This window comes from Salvelinus alpinus, chromosome 8 (genome assembly GCF_045679555.1).
Source record: "Salvelinus alpinus chromosome 8, SLU_Salpinus.1, whole genome shotgun sequence".
NCBI classification, from domain to species: Eukaryota; Metazoa; Chordata; class Actinopteri; order Salmoniformes; family Salmonidae; genus Salvelinus; species Salvelinus alpinus.
The window spans coordinates 7915685-7941872 of record NC_092093.1 but is presented as its reverse complement, the minus strand read 5'-3'; the positions used below and the strand labels follow the sequence as shown (position 1 = coordinate 7941872).

The 26188-nt window shown below is 43.9% G+C and overlaps 2 protein-coding genes across 2 annotated transcripts in view; one reads left to right on the top strand and one right to left on the bottom strand.

Annotated features, from left to right (window-relative positions):
- Positions 1–889: 889 nt before the first annotated feature.
- On the top strand, positions 890–11344 carry LOC139582497 (serine/threonine-protein kinase PDIK1L-like). Its single transcript, XM_071412557.1, has 4 exons — positions 890–1108; positions 2934–3804; positions 8389–8620; positions 10267–11344. The coding sequence occupies exons 2-4, from the start codon at positions 3019–3021 to the stop codon at positions 10503–10505; spliced, it is 1257 nt and encodes a 418-aa protein (XP_071268658.1). The 5' UTR covers positions 890–1108; positions 2934–3018; the 3' UTR covers positions 10506–11344.
- Positions 11345–21004: 9660 nt separating this feature from the next.
- Positions 21005–26188, bottom strand: part of LOC139582495 (elongator complex protein 3) — a 32402-nt gene continuing 27218 nt past the window's right edge. The window contains exons 12-14 of the mRNA XM_071412556.1: positions 24989–25282; positions 24711–24792; positions 21005–21828 (exon numbers count right to left, since the gene is read on the bottom strand). Of these exons, the coding sequence (XP_071268657.1) occupies positions 21743–21828; positions 24711–24792; positions 24989–25282 (462 nt within the window). The 3' untranslated portion in view covers positions 21005–21742. The remainder of the gene's footprint in view (positions 21829–24710; positions 24793–24988; positions 25283–26188) is intronic.

The following is a 26188-nucleotide window of genomic DNA, read 5'->3' as shown; positions in this document are numbered from 1 at the left end:
GTCTAGAGTGTCACCCCCTTTGAAGAGGGGGATGACCGCGGCAGCTTTCCAATCTTTGGGAATCTCAGACGATACGAAAGAGAGGTTGAACAGGCTAGTAATAGGGGTTGCAACAATTTTAGCAGATAATTTTAGAAAGAGAGGGTCCAGATTGTCTAGCCCGGCTGATTTGTAGGGGTCCAGATTTTGCAGCTCTTTCAGAACATCAGCTATCTGGATTTGGGTGAAGGAGAAATGGTGGGGGCTTTGGCGGGTTGCTGTGGAGGGATCCAGGCAGTTGACCGGGGTAGGGGTAGCCAGGTGGAAAGCATGGCCAGCCGTAGAGAATTGCTTTTTGAAATTCTCAATTATACTGGATTTATCGGTGGTGACAGTGTTTCCTAGCCTCAGAGCAGTGGGCAGCTGGGAGGAGGTGCTCTTATTCTCCATGAACTTTACAGTGTCCCAGAACTTTTTTGAGTTAGTACTACAGGATGCAAATTTCTGTTTGAAAAGGCTAGCCTTAGCTTTCCTAACTGCCTGTGTATATTTGTTCCTAACTTCCCTGAAAAGTTGCATTCGATGCTAATGCAGTACGCCACATTGTTTTTGTGCTGGTCAAGGGCAGACAGGTCTGGAGTGAACCAAGGACTATATCTATTCCTAGTTCTACATTTTTTGAATGGGGCATGCTTATTTAAGATGGTGAGGAAGGCACTTTTAAATAATAGCCAGGCATGATCTACTGACGGGATGAGGTCAATGTCATTCCAGGACTTTTATTTCAACGGCAACCTGCCTGAGTGAACTACCTTAATTTATCCACCATTTTGATAAAATTATATGAAACGTTCCGACATTGGACATTTCGAATTATATCAAACATGCATCTTCGTTGATTGGCCAATGATACAAGTAAACGTTGTTACGTACGGTTCTGTAGCCTATCACAGCGCACGTGTGTCTAAGAGCGGGACCTTCCAAGGGGGAGACGAAAGTTCTGCAAATCCATCTTTGTTTTCATTTGAGTCGACGATGTTGGTGTCCGTTACAGATTAATCTGTTAGTCAAGTTAACAGATACACATAGCTATAATTTACTTTTAGTGAAAAAAATATAACCTCTATGGGTAAGTGTAATTTACGTAATGTTTGCTAAATTAAAATGTCTTGATACGTTTAGCAAGCTAACCAGTTAGCCAACCGTAACTCAAACGAGAAGGTCGTTCAATTGTTACCAAGGCAAGCGATTTAAATATGCAAGTCTGGTAAAAGTATTTTTGAAAAGTGAAAGTCAGTTGAAAGAACATTACTACTGTTAAGGTCTCCTCAACTAGCTAGGTAGCCACATTTTACTCTAGTCAGTAAAGTTGACAAAATATTAGCTAACGTTATCTAGTTAGCTAACTACTTTAGCTACTGTTAATGCCTGTTAGCAAACAACATGTTGACAAGTTAGATACATTAGATAATTCTCGTGGACTTCTAGGTAACGTTAGCTAACATTTGCCCATTCAAATAGATGGTAAATGTTAGTAAACATGAGTGCATAACGTTACATTTTCATATTGCCATCCAAAGGCATTGTAGTGCAGCCACTCTACTAGCATTGGTGGTGGAACTTTGTTTCATAAAGAAAGTATGCGTATTTTCCCTGTTTTTTTTCACCTACTCGCCATTAAATCGAGTTAAGGAGGAAATCTACGCATTTGCAGCTGAATATACGTTTTATTTATGAACGGTCCACGGGAGATCCGATTGTATAACCAGTTGAATACAACGTCTTTGGACTGTAAAATGAAATTACTAAGGTGATCTACCGGCGGTTGGGCTGTTCACTAAGCTGTTCCCCGACGCTGGCCAAATCCTCTGTCTAAATGCAAATGCGCCTTGTACTCGATACAGTTTTGGAAACATTTGTAACTTAACATTCATATACGAGAGAAATAATGTATCAAATACAAATTATACAGTTAATGTTCACAGTTTAGTAAAGTTGTATCCTGGTTGCACAATGCAGAGGGCTCCACATTGACATGCTTGGTTGACGGTAGGTGAAGGTGGGAGGTCCTGTATAAACACAAACTTACTTCCTTGACAACTTCCTTTACAAAAGCTCTGCCCGGAGAAGCGCAAGAAGTATGAATGGCCAGACTTCTGCAGAGGCCATAACACTGTAAATGCTGCATGGCCAATGCAGACATCTGAATGATCATGCAGTGCCTTCTTAGGGTTAGTGCTATCCGGAACCCTTGGAACATCCTAACCTTAACTCCTAACCGTAGCCATAACCCGCCCCCTAACCTTAACCGTTTTACATTTCAACTTCAATGGGGTGACATCAGAGTTGGGATGTCCCAAGGATACCGTTTAGATTTTCCCCTCTTAGTAACTCTGGGACGATCTCAATTGTAAACTCCTCGCATCCTCTTTTCCTTCTCAAAATCCATTGGAGGAGAAGGTCACAGGGGCGGGACTTCTGGCCTTCTCATCCTATGGATTTTGACAAGGAGGAGAGGATGCGAGGAATCAAGAAAATGCAATTGAGATTTTGCCAAATTTAGCATAATTGGGGACGAAGTTTCGTATCATGTTTTGAAAATTCTGTCGGGTGCAACCAGGATGCAACTTTGCTAAACTATGTACATTTAACTGTGTCTTTTGTATTTGAATGATTCTTTTCACTGTTAACTTCCAGATGTTTCTAAAAACGTATTGCAAGTGAGGATTATTAACGTTTCTAATTGTAGTGGGATTGTAATTCACATGGTCCCAGCTGCCCTCCATACGATCAGCTGTTAACCCAAAAGGGTGTATGCTGGAAGCACCTTTGTGTTTTCGAGAGCTACTTGTTGCTAAGTTTATTTGCTCAAACAGGAAAGACTGAGATCATATCACGTCTCATCAATTTCATGATAGCTACAACTAGCTAACAATATTTTTGTCATTTTGCAGACATGGTAAACTCAAACACTGACTTCAAACCAAGAATATAAGAACAATCCAAGTTCCTGTTTATATAAAGAGTAGAGAAGAGAAGATGGAGGAGTTGTACACCCTTGAGAGGGAGGTCGGGCGGGGCAGCTACGGGGTGGTCTATGAGGGACACATGTCTAAAACAGGCGAGCGGGTTGCCATAAAACGCCTACCCTGCAGTAGCCCAGAGTGCATCGAGCTTTACCTCCAGGAGCTGTGGGCTATGAGAGCCACGGCCAAGAACCACCCCAACGTCATCGCCCTCCATGGCTGCCTGCTGCAGACCGGACCCAAGACCCTGCAGCCCCTCAGGCCAGGCAGGCTGCCTCTGGACCTGGTGGAGAGCGCCCTGAAGGGGAGCGTGGTGGGGATAGAGCAGAACCAGGTGGAGAAAAGGAGTAAGTCCGACTCCTCCCGGTCTAAAACTAAGAACAGAACTAACTCAGGTGGTCTCTTCAGAACCAAGAGCAGATTGAGAACTAACTCCGAGTCAGACTTCTTCAGGTCCAAATCCCAGGAAACAACTAACTCTGACTTATCCGTGTCCAAAACACCTGTGAGGAAAATTTCTGGCCTCTCCAGGCCCAGAAAAAGACCAGCCCCCACCGGAGAGAAGGAGAACCGTGGTTCCAGGCGCTGCTTGGCCCTGTGGCTGGTGATGGAGTACTGTGATGGGGGAGACCTGAACCACTACCTGTTGTCCAGACCTCCAGACAGCCAGAGGAACCACTGCGTGGTCCAACAGCTCAGCTCAGCCATGGCCTTCCTCCACCGCCTCCGCATCGTACACAGAGACCTGAAGCCAGACAACGTGCTTGTCTCTCTCACGCCTAACGGGCCTCTCATCAAGGTAGGTGCGCCAACATTCAAAGGGAAGTGAAAGGGGTGTGTGCGTGCTAAGAAGGTGAACACTTCAGTGTAACCACAGGTCCCAACTGAACACTTCAGTGTAACCACAGGTCCCAACTGAACACTTCAGTGTAACCACAGGTCCCAACTGAACACTTCAGTGTAACCAAATCAAATTTTATTTGTCACATGCGCCGAATACAACAGGTGTAGACCTTACCGTGCTTACTTACAAGGCCTTAACCAACAATGCAGTTAAAGAAATATACTTCAGAAAATATTTACTAAATGAACTAAAGTAAAAAATAAAATGAAGTAACACAATATAATTACATAACAATGAGGATATAAACCGGGGGTACCGGTACCGAGTCAATGTGCGGGGGTACAGGTTAGTTGAGGTAATTTGTACATGTAGGTAGAGGTAAAGTGACTATGCATAGATAATAAACAGCGAGTAGCAGCAGTGTAAAAACAAAGGATGGGAGTTGTCAATGTAATTAGTCCTGTGGCCATTAGATTAATTGTTCAGCAGTCTTATAGCTTATGGGTAGAAGCTGTTAAGGAGTCTTTTGGACCTAGACGTGGCGCTCTGGTACTGCTTTCTGTGCGGTAGCAGAGAGCACAGTCTATGATTTGGGCGACTGGAGGCCTTGACAATTTCTGGGGCCTTCCTCTGATACCGCCTAGTGTATAGATCCTGGATGGCAGGAAGCTTGGTCCCAGTGATAGGCCGTACGCATTACCCCCTGTAGCACCTTACGGTCGGATGCCGAGCAGTTTGCAATACCAGGCGGTGAATCAACCAGTCAGGATGCTCTCGATGGTACAGCTGTAGAACTTTTTGAGGATCTGGGGACCCATGCCAAATCTTTTCAGTCTCCTGAGGGGGAAAAGGTGTTGTCGTGCGCTCTTCACGACTGTCTTGGTGTGTTTGGACCATGATAGGTTGTTGGTGATGTGGACACCAAGGAACTTGAAACTCTCGACACATTCCACTACAGCCCCGTCAATGAGAATGGGGGTTTGTTTGGCCCTCCTTTTCCTGTAGTCCACGATCATCTCCTTTGTCTTGCTGACATTGAGGAGGGAGAGGTTGTTATCCTGGCACCACACTGCCAGGTCTCTGACCACCTCCCTATAGGCTGTCTCATCGTTGTTGGTGATCAGGCCTACCACTGTTGTCGTCAGCAAACTTAATGATGGTGTTGGAGTTGTGCCTGGCCACGCAGTCATGGGTGAACAGGGAATACAGGAGACGACTAAGCACGCATCCCTGAGGGGCTCCTGTGTTGAGGATCAGCATGGCGGATGTGTTGTTGCCTACTCTTACCACCTGAGGGCGGCCCGTCAGGAAGTCCAGGATCCAGTTGAAGAGGGAGGTGTTTAGTCCCAGAGTCTTTAGCTTAGTGATGAGCTTTGTGGGCTCTATGGTGTTGAACGCTGAGCTGTAGTCAAAGAACAGCATTCTGACTTAGGTGTTCCTTTTTTCCAGGTGGGAAAGGGCAGTGTGGAGTGCGATAGAGATTGCGTCATCTGGATCTGTTGCCGGTATGCAAATTGGAGTGGGTCTAGGGTTTTTGGGATGATGGTGTTGATGTGAGCCATGACCAGCCTTTCAAAGCACTTCATGGCTACCGACGTGAGTGCTACAGGGGGGTACCTTCGCATTCTTGGGCACAGGGACTATGGTGGTCTGCTTAAAACATGTAGGCATTACAAACTCGGTCAGGGAGACGTTGACAAATCAGTTAAGACACTTGCCAGTTGTTCCGCACATGCTTTGAGTACACGTCCTGGTAATCCATCTGGCCCCGCGGCTTTGTGAATGTTGACCTGTTGAACTTCTTGTGGGCATTTTCACTTTCGGATAAATAGCATGCCAAAATTCAACTGCCTGCTACGCATCCCCAGAATATAAGATATGCATATTATTAGGAGATTTGGATAGAAAACACTGAAGTTTCTAAAACTGTTTGAATCATGTCTGTGAGAATAACAGAACTTGTGTAGCAGGCAAAACCCTAAGGACAAACCATTCAGAATTTTTATTTTTTTGATGTCACTGTTTTTTCTTAGAGACACCAGATTTCTAATGGACTTGCTTGCAGTTCCTACCGCTTCCACTGGATGTCACCAGTCCTTGGAAATCGGTTGAGGTTATTCCTTTGTGTAATGAAGAAGTAGGGCTATCGTAAATGAAGGTCACATGAAGTAAATTTTTTGAGAGGCACGTTACGAAAAAAGTTGCGTCGGTTTGTTTTCTTTTTGTATTGAACACAGATCATCCCGTCTTCAAATTGATCGATTATTAACGTTTAAAAATACCTAACGTTGTATTACAAAAATAGTTTGAAATATTTTGGTAAAGTTTACATGTAACTTTTGATATATTTTGTAATGAAGTGGCGAAAGTTGGAAGCTGTGTTTTTCTGGATGAAACGGTCCAAATTGACATTTTGGATATATATCGATGGAATTAATCGAACAAAAGGACCATTTGTAATGTTTATGGGACATATTGGAGTGCCAACAAAAGAATTTCGTCAAAGGTAAGGCATGATTTATATTTTATTTCTGCGTTTTGTGTCGTGTTTGCAGTGTTGAAATATGCTCCTCTTTTTGTAGACTGTTGTGCTATCATCAGATAATAGCATCTTATGCTTTCGCCGAAAAGCCTTTTTGAAATCTGACATGTTGGCTGCATTCACAACGAGTGTAGCTTTAATTTGGTATCTTACATGTTTGATTTTTATATCATTTTATTTGAATATGGCGCGCTGTATTTTCCCTGGCTATTGGCCGGTGGGACGATTGCGTCCCACCTGCCCCAGAGAGGTTAAAGGTCTTGCTCACATCGGCTACGGAGAGGGTGACAACACAGTCATCCGGAACAGCTGGTGCTCTCATGCATGCTTCAGTGTTGCTTGCCTTGACGCAGGCATAAAAGGCATTTAGCTCACGTCACAGGGCAGCTCCCGGCTGGGTTTCCCCTTGTAGTCCGTAATAGTTTGCAAGCCCTGCCACATCCGACGAGCATCAGAGCTGGTGTAGTAAGATTCAATCTTAGTCTTGTTTTGACGCTTTGCCTGTTTGGTAGTTCATCTAAGGATATGGCGGGATTTCTTATGTGTCCGGATTAGTGTTCCGCTCCTTGAAAGCGGCAGGTCTAGCCTTTAACTTCTGGTTGGGATATGTACGTACGATCACTGTGGGGAACGACGTCGTCGATGCACTTATTGATGAAGTCGGTGACTGAGGTGGTATACTCCACCATGCCGTTGGATGAATCCCGGAACATATTCCAGTCTGTGCTAGCAAAACAGTCCTGTAGCGTAGCATCCGCGTCATCTGACCACTTCCGTATTGAGCAAGTCACTGGTACTGCATGCTATAGTTTTTGCTTGTAAGCAGGAATCAGGAGGATGGAATTAGGGTCAGATTTTCCAAATGGAGGGAGAGCTTTGTACACGTCTCTGTGTGGAGTAAATGTGGTCGAGAGTTTGTTTTTCTTCTGGTTGCACATGTGACATGCTGGTAAAAATGAGGTACGACGGATTTAAGTTTGCCTGCATTGAAGTTCCCGGCCACTAGGAGCGTCGCTTCTGGATGAGCATTTTCTTGTTTGCTTATGGCTTTATACAGCTGGTTGAGTGCGGTCTTAGTGCCAGCATCGGTTTGTGGTGGTAAATAGACTGCTCTGAATAATATAGATGAGAACTCTCTTGGTAGATACACTACCTCAGGCGAGCAGTACCTCGAGACTTCTTTAATATTAGACATTGCGCGCTCTGTCCCGCCGATGCACGGAAACCCAGCCAGCTCTATATTATCCGTGTCTTCGTTCAGCCACGACTCGGTGAAACATAATATATTGCCGTTTTTAATTTCCCGTTGGTAGGATAGTCTCGACCATAGATCATCCAGTTTATTCTCCAGTGATTGCACGTTGGCCAATAGAATGGTAGTGGTGATTTACTCACTCTCCTCCGAATCCTCACAAGGCACCCCGACATTCTCCCTCTGTATCTCCACCTTTTCTTCGCGCGAATGACGGGGTATTTGGGCCTTGTCTCCTGAAAGCAGTATATCCTTTGCGTCGGACTCATTTAAAGGAAAAATCTTTGTCCAGTTCGAGGTGAGTAATCGCTGTTCTGATGTCCAGAAGCTCTTTTCGGTCATAAGAGACGGTAGCAGCAACATTTATGTACAAAATAAGTTAGAAACAATGCAGTAAAAAAACAACTAAATAATACAGTTGGTTAGGAGCCCGTAAAACAGCAGCCATCCCCTCCGGTGCCATTATATGTAGGGTCCTAGGGACACAGATGACGCAATCCCCACCGGTAACATTATAACACGGTTGTACTGAACACCAGTGCAACCACGGTCCCAACTAAAAAGTACATAGACAAACTGTAAGAAAAGTTCTACTAAAAGGGTGAAAGGTTCATTAGCTACTATTTTTATTTATTTATTTATTTATTTAAACAGCAAAACACAGACAGTTCATTTAAATCTTCAGCTTGATACTGTAACAATATTCACTGTCTTCAATCTTCCATTCCACGCTACCTTCCTTTAGGTGGCTGACTTTGGCCTGAGTAAGATGAGCGTTGAGGGGGGCCAGGGGATGGAAGGAGACACCAGACAGCACTTTTCCTCTACATGTGGCTCTGACTTCTACATGGCTCCAGAGGTGTGGGGTGGCCTCAGCTACACGGCCCAGGCAGACATCTTCTCCCTGGGGGTGATGTTCTGGGCCGTCCTGGAGAGACTCACCTTCCTGGAGGAGGGCTCCACACAGGAACAACTGGGTGAGTTGGAGGGAGGGCTCCACACAGGAACAACTGGGTGAGTTGGAGGGAGGGCTCCACACAGGAACAACTGGGTGAGTTGGAGGGAGGGCTCCACACAGGAACAACTGGGTGAGTTGGAGGGAGGGCTCCACACAGGAACAACTGGGTGAGTTGGAGGGAGGGCTCCACACAGGAACAACTGGGTGAGTTGGAGGGAGGGCTCCACACAGGAACAACAGGGGGGAGGTGTGTGTGTTGTCTCGGCCTGTGGCGGCCTATGGAAAACAAATCTATGTTGACTATCTGTGAAAAGATTCAGAGGGGTTAGTTACGCTAACCCTTGAATATGAATGCTCCGGTTTAAATTTAGTCTCTTCAGAGTCGGAGAATGATGAAGCAGTAGAATACAGACTGTCAGATTTCATTCTCTAAAATGGTCTAAAACGAGCAGCTCTGTTGGAGGAAAACACTCTGCTACAGGTTTACAATAAAATACCTTCACCTCGTTTAAAACGACTTCCTTCCCCCACCTCGTTTAAAACGACTTCCTTCCTTCCCCCACCTCGTTTAAAACGACTTCCTTCCTTCCCCCACCTCGTTTAAAACGACTTCCTTCCTTCCCCCACCTCGTTTAAAACGACTTCCTTCCTTCCCCCACCTCGTTTAAAACGACTTCCTTCCTTCCCCCACCTCGTTTAAAACGACTTCCTTCCTTCCCCCACCTCGTTTAAAACGACTTCCTTCCTTCCCCCACCTCGTTTAAAACGCCTTCCTTCCTTCCCCCACCTCCGTTTCAAGTGGGTTATCAACCTGAATGAAAATGTCTTTGTTACCAAAGACAATACTGGATTTGAATATAAAACGGTAAACTGAGGCTTCATTATGTTGCCCATGGTTTGGTGGGTGAATGGATGGGGTGAGTTAGGGAGGGAGGGAAACTTCCTCGGCCAGTAAAGTAGTGGCTCATTTCTATTCTGTCTCCTTTTGTTGTCTTCCCAGAGCCCATGAATGGATGCTAGTTCTACTACAGTAATTATTACAGTCGCTCATGTTCTCCTGGTTGAAGGATCAAGATGATGGCTTGTTTTTTTTTTCTTCTACATATAAACATTCTATTTTCATTGAAAATGTAATACTGATATCTGTACCTGTACCTGTGTGGTCCTACAGGTGCGTATGTGTTTTTAAGGCGTCAGCATGTTTCAGTTCAGCTGGCGCCTCGCAGAACTCGGCTAACCGAACGACTGTACCGACATACTCTCAAGACCTTTGCTTGAAAAACGAGAAAAATGCAGCAATAGTACTGTTTGTCCATTTTGAGAAGCCGTAGCCCGTCTAAAAATCTAAAAATTGTCCAAATTAATCTAAGATAACTCAAGAAATCTGTCCATTACCTTTGACATTTTTGATCATAGTGTCGCAATTTTACATCTCACTCAGATGTTTGGGCGTGGACTTCGGGCTCCGAACTTGCCTCCCGGAAAAGAAAAGAAATGGTGTGCCTGAACATCCGGGAGGGAAAACCTCGCCGAAGTCCAAAATGAACAAAAAACATCACAAAATATCATCAAAGTATATCCACAAACTCTAGCCATCTGTTTTGACTGGGAAACATGCAGACTCCTTAAAGGTGTTAGTACTGATATACAATATTTTTCCTACAGGTGCGTATGTGTGTAAGACCCGCTGGCTGATGCCCCTGGGCGAGGCGTTGTGTGAGAACCCAGACCTCCAGGTGTGTATCCCCATGAAGTCCCGCCGCGCCCCCTCTCTACCGCCCCCTCCTGGCCAGGCTGTCTGCACCCTGCTACTGGACATGCTGGCCTCAGACCCTGACGCCCGGCCCACCGCCGCCCAGCTGGAAGACAGGGTCCGCTCTGCCATTGAGGAGGACGCACAGTGACGGTCTGCGTCCCAAAGGTTACCCTATTCCCTATATAGTGCACTACTTTTGACCAGGGCCCTTGCGGTTTTGGTTAAAAGTAGTGTATTATACAGGGATATTAGACCCTGGTCAAAATAAGTGCCCCTAGATGGGGAATGGGGTGCATATTGGGATACAGAGCTTCTATATCCAATGTACTGAACACTCATAGTCAAGTCTTATCTGCTAGCTGTGTGAGGGACCATGACGGAGTTAAACCCACAATGTTGGGTTGATGTTGCCACTTGTCAGTACCATGCTAACCGCTGGTGCTTCTCTTCTCATCAATATATTCAGTTGTATGTGGTCCCTACAGAAATTGAACCCACAACCTCGGTGACCCAATGCTCTAGCCATCTTATGGTCAAAATAAACTTGTGCTAACTTGCCAGCACCATGTACGCACCACCGTCACCAGGAACAACTACTGCTACATAGGAACCTATGGTTCTAAGATGTACCTAGCCTTAAAGATGCTTTTGGGAAACCGGACCCTAGTCTTCTGACTCGGAGGGAAGCTAACTGTTCTTTAGGCACATCAATCGACCTACTGGGTTAAGGAGTGAGTGAGTGGTGTTTTTTGTCTTCGACGCTACAAACAGTACGTTACATGCTTTCACTGTTTGGTTCGCTAGACTATAGGCCTACGTTGTGGTCAGAAATGGTTTGCCCCTAATATTTATTATTTAATTAATCGTGTAATTTACTTGAATGATTGTATCAATGCTTGAAGATACCACTTGATGCCAATACGTGTATTAAACTGTAACATTTTTATTTTAAGGGAATGTGATTTTAATAAATACATATTTATGGTGTTTGAGTGTGTCCGTAGTGTCTTTAATCAATATGATGCTCAGTTCATTTTTGCAGTTGAGATACTTTTGTATATACAGTACATTTGGGAAAGTATTCAGACCCTTTCACTCTTCCCACATTTTGTTACATTACAGCCCTTTTCTAAAATGGATTAAATCGTTTTTTTCCTCATCAATCTACACACAATACCCCATAATGACAGAGCAGAAACAGGTTTTTAGAATTTGAAATATCACATTTCCATAAGTATTCAGCCCCTTTACTCAGTACTTTGTTGAAGCACCTTTGGCAGCGATTACAGCCTCGAGTCTTTGGTATGACGCTACAAGCTTGGCACACCTGTATTTGGGGAGTTTCTCCCATTCTTCTCTGCAGATCCTTTCAAGCTCTGTCATATTGGATAGGAAGTGTCGCTGCCCAGCTATTTTCAGGTCTCTCCAGAGATGTTAGCTCGGGTTCAAGTCCGGGCTCTGGCTGGGGCACTCAAGGACATTCAGAGACTTGTCCCGAAGCCACTCCTGCGTTGTCTTGGCTGTGTGCTTAGGGTCGTTGTCCTTTTGGGGCGAAGGTTCACCTTCCAGTCTGAGGTCCTGAGTGCTCTGAAGCAGGTTGTCCTTCTGGAAGGTTCTCCCATTTCCACTGAGAAATGCTGGAGCTCTGTCAGAGTGACCATCGGGATCTCGGTCACCTTCCTCTTCTCCCCCGATTGCTCAGTTTGGCCGGGCGGCCAGCTCTAGGGAGAGTTTAGGTGGTTCCAAACTTCTTCCATTTAAGAATGATGGAGGCCTCTGTATTCTTGGGGACCTTCAATGTTGCAGAAATGTTTTGGTACCCTTCCCCAGATCTGTGCCTCGACACAATCCTGTCTCGGAGCTCTATGGACAATCCTTCAACAGAGCTTGGTTTTTGCTCTGGCATGCACTGTCAACGTTGGGACCTTTTAATATAGACATGTGTCTGCCTTTCCAAATCATGTCCAATCAATTGAATTTACCACAGGTGGACTCCAAGTTGTAGAAACATCTCAAGGATGATCAATGGAAACAGGATGAACCGGAGCTCAATTTCGAGTTTCATAGCAAAGGGTCTGAATACTTATGTAAATAAGGTATTTCTGTTTTTTAAATTTGTAATACAATTTCAAAAATGTCTAAACCTGTTTTCACTTTGTCATTATAGGGTATTGTGTGTAGATTGATGAGGAAAATAAATACATTCATCAATTTTAGAATAAATCTGTAACGTAACAAAAGGTGAAGGGGTCTGAATACTTTCAGAATGCACTGTATAGTGTATGTAGAAACCCCTTCAAATTAGTGAATTCAGCTATTTGTCCTTCCTGTTGCTGACCGGTGTATAAAATTGAGCACACAACCATGCAATCTCCATAGACAAACATTGGCAGTAGAATGGCCTTACTGAAGAGCTCAGTGATGTGCTCTTCAGTGTGGCACCATCATAGGATGCCACCTTTCCAACAAGTCAGTAAGTTACATTTCTGCCCTGCTGGAGCTGCCTCGGTCAACTGTAAGTGCTGTTATTGTGAAGTGGAAATGTCTGGGAGCAACAACGGCCACACAAGCTCACAGAATGGGACTGTCGAGTGCTGAAGTAAGTGTGTGAAAATTGCCTGTCCTCGGTTGCAACACTGACTACCGATTTCCAAACTGCCTCTGGAAGCATAAGAACTTTGTCGGGAGCTTCATGAAATGGGTTCAATCTTTACTAATGACAAGCCACTGGTTAGTTTCAGAGTGGGTGGCAAGGAATAAGTTAGTCCTAAATATTTCTAAAATTTAAATACTTGTATTTGGGACAAATCATTCACTAAACCCTAAACCTCAAATGAATTTTGTAATAAATAATGTGGAAATTGAGCAAGTTGAGGTGACTAAACTGTTTGCAGTAACCCTGGATTGTAAACTGTCATGGTCAAAACATATTGATACAACAGTAGCTAAGGTGGGGAGAAGTCTGTCCATAATAAAGCGCTGCTCTACCTTCTTAACAGCACTGTCAACAAGGCAGGTCCTACAGGCCCTAGTTTCTACCTTCTTAACAGCACTGTCAACAAGGCAGGTCCTACAGGCCCTAGTTTCTACCTTCTTAACAGCACTGTCAACAAGGCAGGTCCTACCGGCCCTAGTTTCTACCTTCTTAACAGCACTGTCAACAAGGCTGGTCCTACAGGCCCTAGTTTCTACCTTCTCAACAAGGCTGGTCCTACAGGCCCTAGTTTCTACCTTCTCAACAAGGCTGGTCCTACAGGCCCTAGTTTCTACCTTCTTAACAGCACTGTCAACAAGGCAGGTCCTACAGGCCCTAGTTTCTACCTTCTTAACAGCACTGTCAACAAGGCAGGTCCTACAGGCCCTGGTTTTGTCACATCTGGACTACTGTTCAGTCGTGTGGTCAAGTGCCACAAAAAGGTACTTAGGATAATTGCAATTGTCTCAGAAGAGGGCATCACGGCTGGGCCTTGGATGAGAGAGCTAACGTTAATAATATGCATGTCAATCTCTCCTGGCTCAAAGTGGAGGAGAGTTTGACTTCATCACTACTTGTATATGTGAGAGGAATAGACATGATGAATGCACCGAGCTGTCTGTTTGAACTACTGGCACACAGCTCGGACACTCATACATACCCCACATGACATGCCACCAGAGGTCTCTTCACAGTCCCCAAGTCCAGAACAGACTATGGGAGGCGCACAGTACTACATAGAGCCATGACTACATGGAACTCTATTCCACATCAGGTAACGGATGCAAGCAGTAAAATTAGATGAAAAAAAAACTGCAAAAAAATACACCTTATGGAACAGCGGGGACTGTGAAGCAACACAAACAGGCACATGCACTATACACATAGTGTTGTGAAATCTGTGAATGTATTGTAATGTTTTTAAAATTGTATAAACTGCCTTAATTTTGCTGGATCCCAGGAAGAGTATCTGGGTAGCTAATGGTGATCCATAATAAATACAAATACTAACCCCTCCAGGCTATGCTTTAGTTTATATGATTCTGCCAATTACAGCAAGCCTGAGGAGCAATGGTACACACCAATTTACACAAATCCTGAACTCATCACACCAAAATTATGTTTAGTCTCTCTCAGCGTTTCACAGTTACAAAGAGGGTCAGTTTGTTGTTAGCCATTTTTCAAATGACAGGCCTCCTTTTATGGCGAGTGGCTACATCCCAATAGGGCTCTGGTCAAAAGTAGTGCACTATATAGGGAATAAGATGCCATTTGGGCCACTCGGTCAGTGCTCAGTTGACTGAGGACTGATAGAGATGTAATTGGACTGTCTCCGTGTGTCAAATGAAGCAGTAAAAACCATCAGAGTACTCATCATCTGGGGTCTCCTGAGGAACACAACCTCTGATAGGCTACTCTAGATTCTAGAACACATCATCATAGGAAGTGCTGCCATGGTGATGGAGGCAGCTATTTTTACCTCAAATGGCTTTTCAGAGTCAGAGACAAAAGAAGATCTTTTGTTGTTGAAAAGTTTAAATATTCTATTATTTTCATACAGCTGAAAAAACGTTATAGTTCATATTTCTCTACTCTGTTTTTGACAGGAAACTCATACAGTATAATTAGATTGTTTTTAATCTTATCAACACAGGGATTCTCTGATTATATCCGTTTTGTGAGATTAGAGTTATCAATCAGTCTCTGTGCTAACATCGGGAAGGGGGTTGTTGACGTTGACACAGTTGTTGACGTTTACACTAAATGGTTTACTGAATTCCCACGTTAAACAGTAATACTTTTCATACAAACATTTTCCCATTCGTTTCATGTTCCTAGCATTAATCGTTCTATTTACTGTGCATGCTTTCAGATGGGTAAGCTTTCGAATGGATAAGTTTTCGGATGGATAAGCTTTCGGATGGATAAGCTTTCAGATGGGTAAGCTTTCGGATGGATAAGCTTTCAGATGGATAAGTTTTCAGATGGATAAGCTTTCAGATGGATAAGCTTTCAGATGGGTAAGTTTTCAGATGGATAAGCTTTCAGATGGGTAAGTTTTCAGATGGATAAGCTTTCAGATGGGTAAGCTTTCAGATGGATAAGCTTTCGAAGCAGAGTTGAGTAGTAAAGGCAGTTGAATGAAGAAATGACGTGGTCTCCAAGTCACCAGTCACACGTTCTGTGTTCCCGTGCTGTTTTTGTTAACAGTTCTACCATGATCCAAGCTGTGTAATGTTTCTAATCTGGTCCCAGATCTGTTTGTGCTATCATTCCACTCCTTTCCCCTCACGAGTGGCATGATGTCCACAAACAGACCGGTACCCAGGCTATAATATTTCTAAATATATTTATGGAAAATTATATACTGAACCATATATAAATGCAACATGTAAAGTGTTGTTCCCATGTTTCATGAGGTGAAGTAAAATATCCCAGAAATGTTTCATACGCAAAGAAACTTACTAATCTAAGATGTTGTGCACAAATTAGTTTACATCCCTGTTAGTGAGCATTTCTCCTTTCCAAGATAATCCATCTACCTGACAGGTGTGGCATATGAAGAAGCTGATTAAACAGCATGATCATTACACAGGTGCACCTTGTGCTGAGGACAATAAAAGGCCACTAAAATGTGCAGTTTTGTCACACAACACAATGCCACAGATGTCTCAAGTTTTGAGGGAACATGCAATTGGCATGCTGACTGCAGGAATGTCCACCAGAGCTATTGCCAGAGAATTGAATGTTAATTTCTCTACCATAAGCCACCTCCAATGTCATTTTAGAGAATTTGGCAGTACGTCCAACCGGCCTCACATCCGCAGACCATGTTTATGGCATCATGTGGGTGAGTGGTTTGCTGATGTCAACCTTGTGAACAGAGTGTCCCATGGTGGGGTTATGGTATGGGCAGGCATAAACTACGGACAACGAACACAATTGCGTTTTATCAAAATAAATTTGAAGGCACAGAGAGACAGTGACGAGATCCTGAGGCCCATTGTTGTGTCATTCATCTCCTGCCATCACCTCATGTTTCAGCATGATAATGCACAGCCCCATGTCGCAAGGATCTGTACACAATTCCTACAAGCTGAACATGTCCCAGTTCTTCCATGGCCTGCATACTCAGACATGTCACCCATTGAGCATGTTTGGGATGCTCTGGATCAGCGTGTGCGACACCGTCTTCCAGTTATCCAACAACTTCGCACAGCCATTGAAGAGTGGGACAACATGAGGCAAATGGTGGTCCCACCAGATTCTGACTGTTTTTCTGATCCACGCCCCTACTTTGTTTTTTAAAGGTATCTGTGACCAACAGATGCATATCTGTGTTCCCAGGCATAAAATCCATAGATTAGGGTCTAATGAATTTATTTCAATTGACTGATTATCTTATATGAACTGTAACTCAGTAAAATCTTTTAAATTATTGCATGTTGCGTTTTTATTTTGGTTCAGTACACTTGAGACTTGCTCTGTATGAACCTGTAGGGTTCCCTGTTTGTTCCCCTCCTATCACTCACTCAGCCCAGGTGGAGATGACTCTCGTAAAAAGGTAACAGGATCAGAAATCTGAGTCCCTGAAATACGGCCTCATTACCGTAACGGACAGAGTGTGCATCCCAAGTGGCACCCTGTTCCCTAATGTAGTGCACTACTTTTGACCAAATCCCTATGAGACCTGGTCCAAAGTAGTGCACTACATAGGGAATAGGGTGCCATTAGGGGTACGAACACAGCAGCTGAAGCTGAGAGTGGCTGGAGGATAGAGAGAGAGTAGCGACAGGGTCAGGGAGGGTAAACCCACAGTGATACAACGATCTCCGTGTTATGGGCTAACCTTTAGACTCCCTGTAGAATGAGATGGAGTTCTGCTCACAGTCTTTTAAACACATTTTATATGTGGGGCTTGCATCCCAAATGGCACCTTATTCCCTACCTAGAGCCCTACTTTTGACCAGATTCTTATGGGCCCTAGTCAAACAGTGCACTATATAGGGAATAGGGTCGGGGGTGCCATTTGGGACAGGGCTGTGACATTTCCTCCTCTCAGAAACTCCTGGCCTTTCCCTTCACGCCTGGCTGGCTGCTAAATAAAACACTCAGACACAGAATATGTCCCAAATGGCACTCTATTCCCTAATATAGTGCACTACTTTTGATCAGGGCCCATAGGGATCTGGTCAAAAGTAGTGCAGTAGGTCAGGAATAGGGTGCCTTTTGGGATACAGACAGCGTTTGAGCTCAGTAAGGACAGCTTTCAGGTGCTTTATGTCATCTTCATAAAGCTAGGAAGGCCACAGAGGTCTGGAGGAAACAGGTAACCTGGGATTCTGAGGGATTTTGCAAACTCAAACTCATTTTCATCTTCAGCTTATCTAAGCGACCTAATTGTCACTGCGTTTTAGCGATCAGGCTACCACTCTGTTTCCTCCAGACCTCTGTGGCTTCCCAGCCTGATGAAGATGAATTGGAAATGACCATGGGAGCTCCTGAGAACTGAGGTGAGGTCAAATAAGGTCTGAGCTAGCCAACTGAGCTGTATTTTGCTGTTTAACCTGCTTTTGCTACGTTTTATAACAGTGAACTGTATCAAAATCAGCTTGGACCCCAGGCTACCAGTCTGTTTGCTCCAGACCTCCGTAGCCTCCTGGCCAGTTGAAATGTTAACAGGAGATGACAACTTTGTGAAACGTGGAGAATGCACAGTTAGGGAGAAAATTGGCAGTTGGGGATTCTGAGTGGAGTAGTTTTAGATTTCACAGATAATAGCAGACCGAGAGAGAGCGGCAGCATAAGGAGAAGCGATATTGGCCCCATTTTGCTTCAGTGTTGAAAGTGAAACAGTAACACACAGTGAAGTCACGGCGTTAGTTCCAGGAAATGATGCCGTGCACAGTAGGGCTTTTTCATTCAGACTTATTCATATTTGACTCCACCAACACCACACTGACTGAAGAGAATCTGAGACATGCGGCACGATGGAGCGGATCACTTTTGTAAAGTGGTCACCGCCTTTCAAAGCGTGTTGCATCATGGGGATAAAAATGGTCCTACTAGCGGATACAAAACAACAAAATAGTTTCGTCGCATTGGAGCTTGATCTTCCTACCCCTTCGTCGCTGGGGGTACCTGTGTCTGGAGCCTGATCTTCCTGCCCCTTCGTCGCAAGCCACCGGGGTCTGACAATTTGGATGGAAAATTACTGAGGATAATAGCAGACGATTTTGCCACTCCTATTTGCCATATTGTCAATTTAAGCCTACTAGAAAGTGTGTGACTTCAGGCCTGGAGGGAAGCAAAAGTCATTCCGCTACCTAAGAATAGTAAGCCCCCTTTACTGGCTCAAATAGGCTCTCCAACATAATCCCGGTAGAATCAGGAATTCCCCAGGGCAGCGGTCTAGGACCCTTACTTTTTTCAATCTTTACTAATGACAAGCCACTGTCTTTGAGTAAAGCCAGTGTGTCTATGTATGCGGATGACTCAACACTATACACGTCAGCTACTACAGTAACCGAAATGACTGCAACACTTAACAAAGAGCTGCAGTTAGTTTCAGAGTGGGTGGCAAGGAATAAGTCAGTCCTAAATATAAAAAATATAAAAAATAAAAGCATTGTATTTGGGACAAATCATTCACTAAACCCTAAACCTCAACTAAATCTTGTTATAAATAATGTGGAAATTGAGCACGTTGAGGTGACTAAACTGCCTGGAGAAACCCTGGATTGTAAACTGTCATGGTTATAACATATTGATACAACAGTAGCTAAGATGGGGAGAAGTCTGTCCATAATAAAGCGCTGCTCTACCTTCTTAACAACACTATCAACAAGGCAGGTCCTACAGGCCCTAGTTTCTACCTTCTTAACAACACTGTCAACAAGGCTGGTCTTACAGGCGCAAGATTTGTCCCACCTGGACTACTGTTCAGTCGTGTGGTCAGGTGCCACATTTGGCTCAGAACAGTGCAACACGGCGGGCCCTTAAATGTACACGGAGAGCTAACAATAATATGACTCAAAGTAGAGGAAAGATTGACTTCTTCACTACTTGTTTTTGTAAGAAGTGTTGACATGCTGAATGCACCGAGCTATCGGTTTAAACAACTAGCACACAGCTCTGACACCCATGCATACCCCACAAGACATGCCACCAGAGGTCTCTTCACAGTCCCCAAGTCCAGAACAGACTGTGGGAGGCGCACAGTACTACATAGAGCCATGACTACATGGAACTCTATTCCACATCAGGTAACTGATCCAAGCAGTAAAATCAGATGAAAAAAACAGCTAAAAATACACCTTATGGAACAGCGGGGACTGTGAAGTAACACAAACAGGCACAGACACATGCATACACACACATGATAACATACACACATGGATTATGTGTTGTGGATATGTGGTAGCGGAGTAGGGGCCTGAGGGCACACAGTGTGTTGTGCATTCTGTAATTAATGTATTGTAATGTTTTTAAAAATTGTATAACTGCCTTCATTTTGCTGGACCTCAGGAAGAGTAGCTGCTGCCTTGGCAGGAACTAAACGGGAACCATAATAAATACATGTCGAAAGCATGAACTACAAAAATCGTGTGATCAAAGGCCATGAAGTTTTTGACTGCAGTCGACAGCAAGTTTGTGCAGTGGCTGTTCACCAATTTCATCCTGCAGCCATCGCCTGCATAGGCGGAGGCTCTATCGTCAACCAATCATTAGGCTGTTTTTGTTTGACCCACGCAAACGTGACCAAAGACGTGACTGAAACAGGAACCAACTTTGCCATGATTCATGTATAACGTGGATATATACAAATGAATGTGATGTTTGAGGCTCTCTCTCACTATATGATTGTACAATGTACACACACACGATTTCAGTTTGTGATTGTATGATATCGGTGTTACAAACATGTTTATTTCGACATTATATAAAGAAACACTTTTATAAACAATGGCAACACTGCCATGTTGATCTGAGCGTTGCTGTTGGAAAACCACATTAGTGTCCGACTTCCGGCTGTCGCGTACAAACCTCCCCCGAAATCACTCTACAGCCGGTTGCTTTGGCCTTACCATTTAAAACGTGCCCATGGTCTCCACATAAAAAGAGGTTTCAGTTACAAAGAGGGTCAGTTTTTTGTTAGCCATTTTTCAAATGACAGGCCTCCTTTTATGGAGAGTGGCTACATCCCAATAGGGCTCTGGTCAAAAGTAGTGCACTATATAGGGAATAAGATGCCATTTGGGATGCAGTCAGTGGGCCACTCAGTCAGTGCTCAGTTGACTGAGGACTGATAGAGATGTAATTGGACTGAGGAACACAACCTCTGATAGGCTACTCTAGACTCTAGAACACATCATCATAGGAAGTGCTGCCATGGTGATGGACTTTAACACAAATGGCTTTTCAGAGTCAGAGACAAAGGCTGATTTTTGTTTAAAATGTTCTATTCTTTAGTTTATATTTCTCTACTCTGTTGACGACTGGATACTCATGCAGTATAATTACAAACATGTTTATCTTATCAACACAGGCATTCTCTGACAGACAAGTACATTTGTCTTTTCCCCCCCCCCCCATTTAGCAGAAGCTCTTATCAAGAGTAAACACATTCAATAACAAAGCAAGGGCAAAAAGTGACAACAGTTGAAATGATATAAATGTTAAATATTTTATTCCATGAAACCAAAACAGCTTTCAGAGCAGTGAAAGGGATTTTAACTGAAATTTTAAGTCCAACACCAAAACAAAAGTAACATTTGTTGTAAATAAAAAACAAAAACAGGAAAACATGGGATAGGATTAAGAGAGGGTTTAAAAATAAACGTATGCAGCACTATTATTCCATATCCTGCCCTATAAAACTGTGGCTATAAAACATCTGTTCAGAGAGAGAGAGGACTTTCCCCACTGACTGCCCAATTATACAGTGCCAAGTCTGTTCACGAACGACGACTCATACTGGTGGTCTTCCTCAACTCACTGATAACACGATGAACTAAAAACACAAAGCTAAACAGCCTCCTAGTTATCTCATGAAGCTGGACGAGACTCTTACAAAGTATTCCTGAACTACGGCTTAAATGACCGAGGACGCACAGACCACTGGTCCATCAAGGTGAACTTAAGACTCTTATGCTGTACCCACTCTGGGTAGAAGTCACTCTTTAAATGCACAGATCTAGGATCAGCTTCCTCCAAACTGATCTATTCACTCCGCCCTCTGATACCACAAGCATAACTAAAACAAGAGTGATGCATGTATTGTCATTCATGTACTCTGTAGCATCACCAGAGTAACGATCATGTACTAGTAACAAATAAATATATTTTTGTCTTGCGTGCGTCTTGGTAAAACAATGATAATAAAAAAACAGGTTCATTCCCAAGTTCGTCTACAGACACACCTCCAGGTGTTTCACCATATACGGTCCCTCCAGTTCATAACCCATCTTCCTGTAGTAGTTCCTAGTTCCCACACCTGAAACACAGAAGTTTGATAAAGACATGGGTTGATGGGAAATATTACCACGCAATCCAGTCTCTACAAAAAGCACCAACTGTCTTGTGTGCGTGTTAATGAATATCGTACAGAGTGGTTTCCCACACCCTTGGGTGTAAAATCAATGAAGCAATCAAATGTATTTATAAAGCCCTTTCTACATTAGCATATGTCACAAAGTGCTAATACAGAAACCCAGGCTAAAACCCCAAACAGCAAATGTAGAAGCACTCCCCAAAGAGCTCTACTTGCTGAAATTATGTTTATGAATGATTTGGCAAAATAAATTAAACAGTTAAATATTGGTGTAAGATATGATGAAATGCTAAGCATCCTACTATATGCTGACAGTGGCGTAAAGTATTTAAGTAGTACTTTAAAGTATTTTTACTTAGGTTGTTTTTTTGGGGTATCTGTACTCTACTATTTATATTTGGACTATTTTTACTCCACTACATTCCTAAAGAAAAAAATATATACTTTTTACTCCTTACATTTTCCTTGACAGCTTGCAACGCCAGGGTTGTGGGTTCATTCCCCACGGGGGGACCAGGATGAATATGTATGAACTTTCCAATTTGTAAGTCGCTCTGGATAAGAGCGTCTGCTAAATGACTTAAATGTAATGTAAATGTAAAAGTACTTGTTGCATTTTGAATGCTTAGCAGGACAGAAAATGGTCCAATTCACACACTTATCAAGAGAACATCCTTGGTCATCAGTACTGCATCTGATCTGGTGGACTCACTAAACAGAGAACATCCCTACTGCCTCTGATCTGGCGGACTCACTAAACACAAATGCTTTGTTTGTAAATTATGTCTGAGTGTTGGATTGTGCCCCTGGCACATTTAAAAAACACTTGTACTTATACATTTACTTTTGATACTTAAGTATTAAGTGATCTCAAAGAAATAGAGATGGAGGATCAAATGAATTTCAATTGCCTTTTCTACCACGATACCCGTGTCTTTATTCTAGAAAGCCCACCGTAGGGTGCCTTCGGAAAGTATTCACAGCCCTTGACTTTTTACACATTTTGTAACATTACAGCCTTATTCTAAAATAGATTAAATACTTCTACACACAATACCCCATGACAAAGCAAAAACAGTTTTAGAATCTTACGCAAATTTACAAAAAAATAACTGAAATACGTTATTTCCATAAGTATTCAGACCCTTTGCTACGAGACTCAAAATTTAGCTCATGTGCATTCTGTTTCCATTGATCATCCTTGAGATGTTTCTACAACTTAATTGGAGTCCAAATTCAATTGATTGGACATGATTTGGAAAGGCACACACCTGTCTATATAAGGTCCCACAGTTGACAGTACATGTCAGAACAAAAACCCTGCCATGAGGTCGAAGGAATTGTCCATAGAGCTCTGAGACAGGATTGTGTCAAGGCACAGATCTGGGGAAGGGTACCAAAACATTTCTGCAGCATTGAAGGTCCCCAAGAACACAGTGGCCTCCATCATTCTTAAATGGTGGTTCCAAACTTCTTCCGAGACTCTTCCTAGAGCTGGACCCCGGCCAAACTGAGCAATCGGGGGAGAAGAGGAAGGTGACCAAGATCCCGACGGTCACTCTGACAGAGCTCCAGCATTTCTCAGTGGAAATGGGAGAACCTTCCAGAAGGACAACTATCTCTGCAGCACTCCACCAATCAGGTCTTTATGGTAGAGTGGCCAGACAGAAACCACTCCTCAAAAGGCACCTAAAGACTCTCAGACCATAACAAACAAGATGCTCTGGTCTGATGAAACAAAGATTGAACTCTTTGGCCTGAATGCAAAGTGTCACGTCTGGAGGAAACCTGGCACCATCCCTACGGTGAAGCATGGTGGTGGCAGCATCATGCTGTGGGGATGTTTTTCAACAGCAGGGACTGGGAGACTAGTCAGGATTGAGGGAAAGATGAACAGAGCAAAGTACAGAGAGATCCTTGATGAAAACCTGCTCCAGAGCGCTCAGGACATCAGACTGGGGCGAAGGTTCACCTTCCAACACGACAACGACCCTAAGCACACAGCCAAGACAACGCAGGAGTGGCATCAGGATAAGTCTCTGAATGTCCTTGAGTGGCCCAGCCAGAGCAGAGACTTGAACCCGATAGAACATCTCTGGAGAGACCTGAAAATAGCTGTGCAGCAACGCTCCCATCCAACCTGACAGAGTTTGAGAGGATCCGCAGAGAAGAATGGGAGAAACTCCACAAATACAGGTGTGCCAAGCTTGTAGCATCATACCAAAGAAGACTCAAGGCTGTAATCGCTGCTTCAACAAAGTACTGAGTAGAGGATCTAAATACTTAGGTAAATGTGATTTTTATTTTTTGGGGGGGGGATTTCTAAAAACAAGTTTTTAATTTGTCATTATGGGGTATTGTGTGTAGATTGAGGGGGGGGAACTATTTAATACATTTCAGAAAAAGGCTGTAACGTAACTAAATGTGGGAAAAGTGAAGGGGTCTGAATACTTTCTGAATGCACCGTCTACCCTGGAATTATACGGCTGAGCCATGAGGAGAAACTGAAATGTTTATGTTCATTGTGTATTTCTGTTTACAGAATTTGTAGATAAAGCCTGGAATACAAGAACAAGAACTCCTAGGAGGAGAGAAGACAAGCCCATCCGTCTACTGCTCCTGGGAGGGGGGAAGAGAGACAGACACAGAGAGATATAGAAATAGATATATAGATAGATCTAAGACCAACCGATTACTGCTCCTGGGAGGGGGGGGAAGAGAGACAGAGACACAGAGAGATATAGAAATAGATATATATATATATCTAAGACCAACCGTCTACTGCTCCTAAGCATGGAGGAGAGAGAGAACGAGAAGAGACCCACCTGAGATGACGGCTAGTTTCCCAGAGCCGTGTTCCTCTCTGGCGATCCTCTCTGCTTCCTCCATCAACATCATGCCAAAGCCCTACAAACAGGAGGAACAAATGAAAAGACAAATCAAGCACGGAGCTTAACAAAACCTCAGAGACTTGACACATAACAGAGACAGTGATTCAGTTCATAAAAAAACCCCCACATGATTCAACTTAACAAGGTCATGATGATGTTGAGTAGCTAGTAATATTTGAATAGCGCTAGGTAGGTAGGTAGGTATAGTGTACCTGGTGTTGGAACTTGTTGGGGTCTCTGCTACTGACAGGAACCACGCTGCCGTAGACGTGCAGCTCACGCACGATAGACACTCCCCCTTTGAGCTCAGGGCGAAATGATTGGGCGGAACAACGCCGCAGACGCAGCAGACCAATCAGAATGTCCTGTTCTGGATCCTCGTAGGACAGGAAGGTCTCCCAGCCACCGTTGGCTACGTAGTCTCTACGAATTAGCTCCACCTGGTAGGGACGGACTTTGTGATGGATCTCCTGGATTCCCACTTCTCTTGTTCTCACATCTCGACACTAGTGGATGAGAGAAAGACATTATGATCATGTATTCTAACTAGCTAACTACCACTACGTATGACTTAACATTGGATTGTAATGACATTTTATACACACACACATTATTGTAAACCGGGTAGTTTAGATCCTGGATTCTGATTGGCTGAAACAGCATTCCAGCCGTGTGTATATCAGATTATATATATTATGGGTGTGACGCAAAACTACTTGTTTACTGTTCTATTTATGTTGGTAACCAGTTTATAATAGCAATAAGGCTCCTAGGGGGGTGTGGTATATGGCCAATATAGCACGGCTTAGGGATGTTCTTAACCACGACACAACGCGGAGTACCTGGACGCAGCCCCTAGCCGTGGTATATTGGCCATATATCACAAACCCCCCGAGGAGCCTTATTGCTATTATAAAATGGTAACCAACATAATTAGAGCAGTAGAACTAAATCTCGTCATACCCGTGGTGATTTATACGAGCAGTAGAGGATGGGGTATACCATGGCTTTCAGCCAATCATAATAATTCAGGGATCAAATCACCCAGTTTATAATGGCTGATATACTACGCCCCCTGGGGCCCTACCGCTTCGATATACTACGCCCCCTGGGGCCCTACCGCTTCAATATACTACTACGCCCCCTGGGGCCCTACCGCTTCAATATACTACTACGCCCCCTGGGGCCCTACCGCTTCAATATACTACTACGCCCCCTGGGGCCCTACCGCTTCAATATACTACTACGCCCCCTGGGGCCCTACCGCTTCAATATACTACTACGCCCCCTGGGGCCCTACCGCTTCAATATACTACTACGCCCCCTGGGGCCCTACCGCTTCAATATACTACTACGCCCCCTGGGGCCCTACCGCTTCAATATACTACTACGCCCCCTGGGGCCCTACCGCT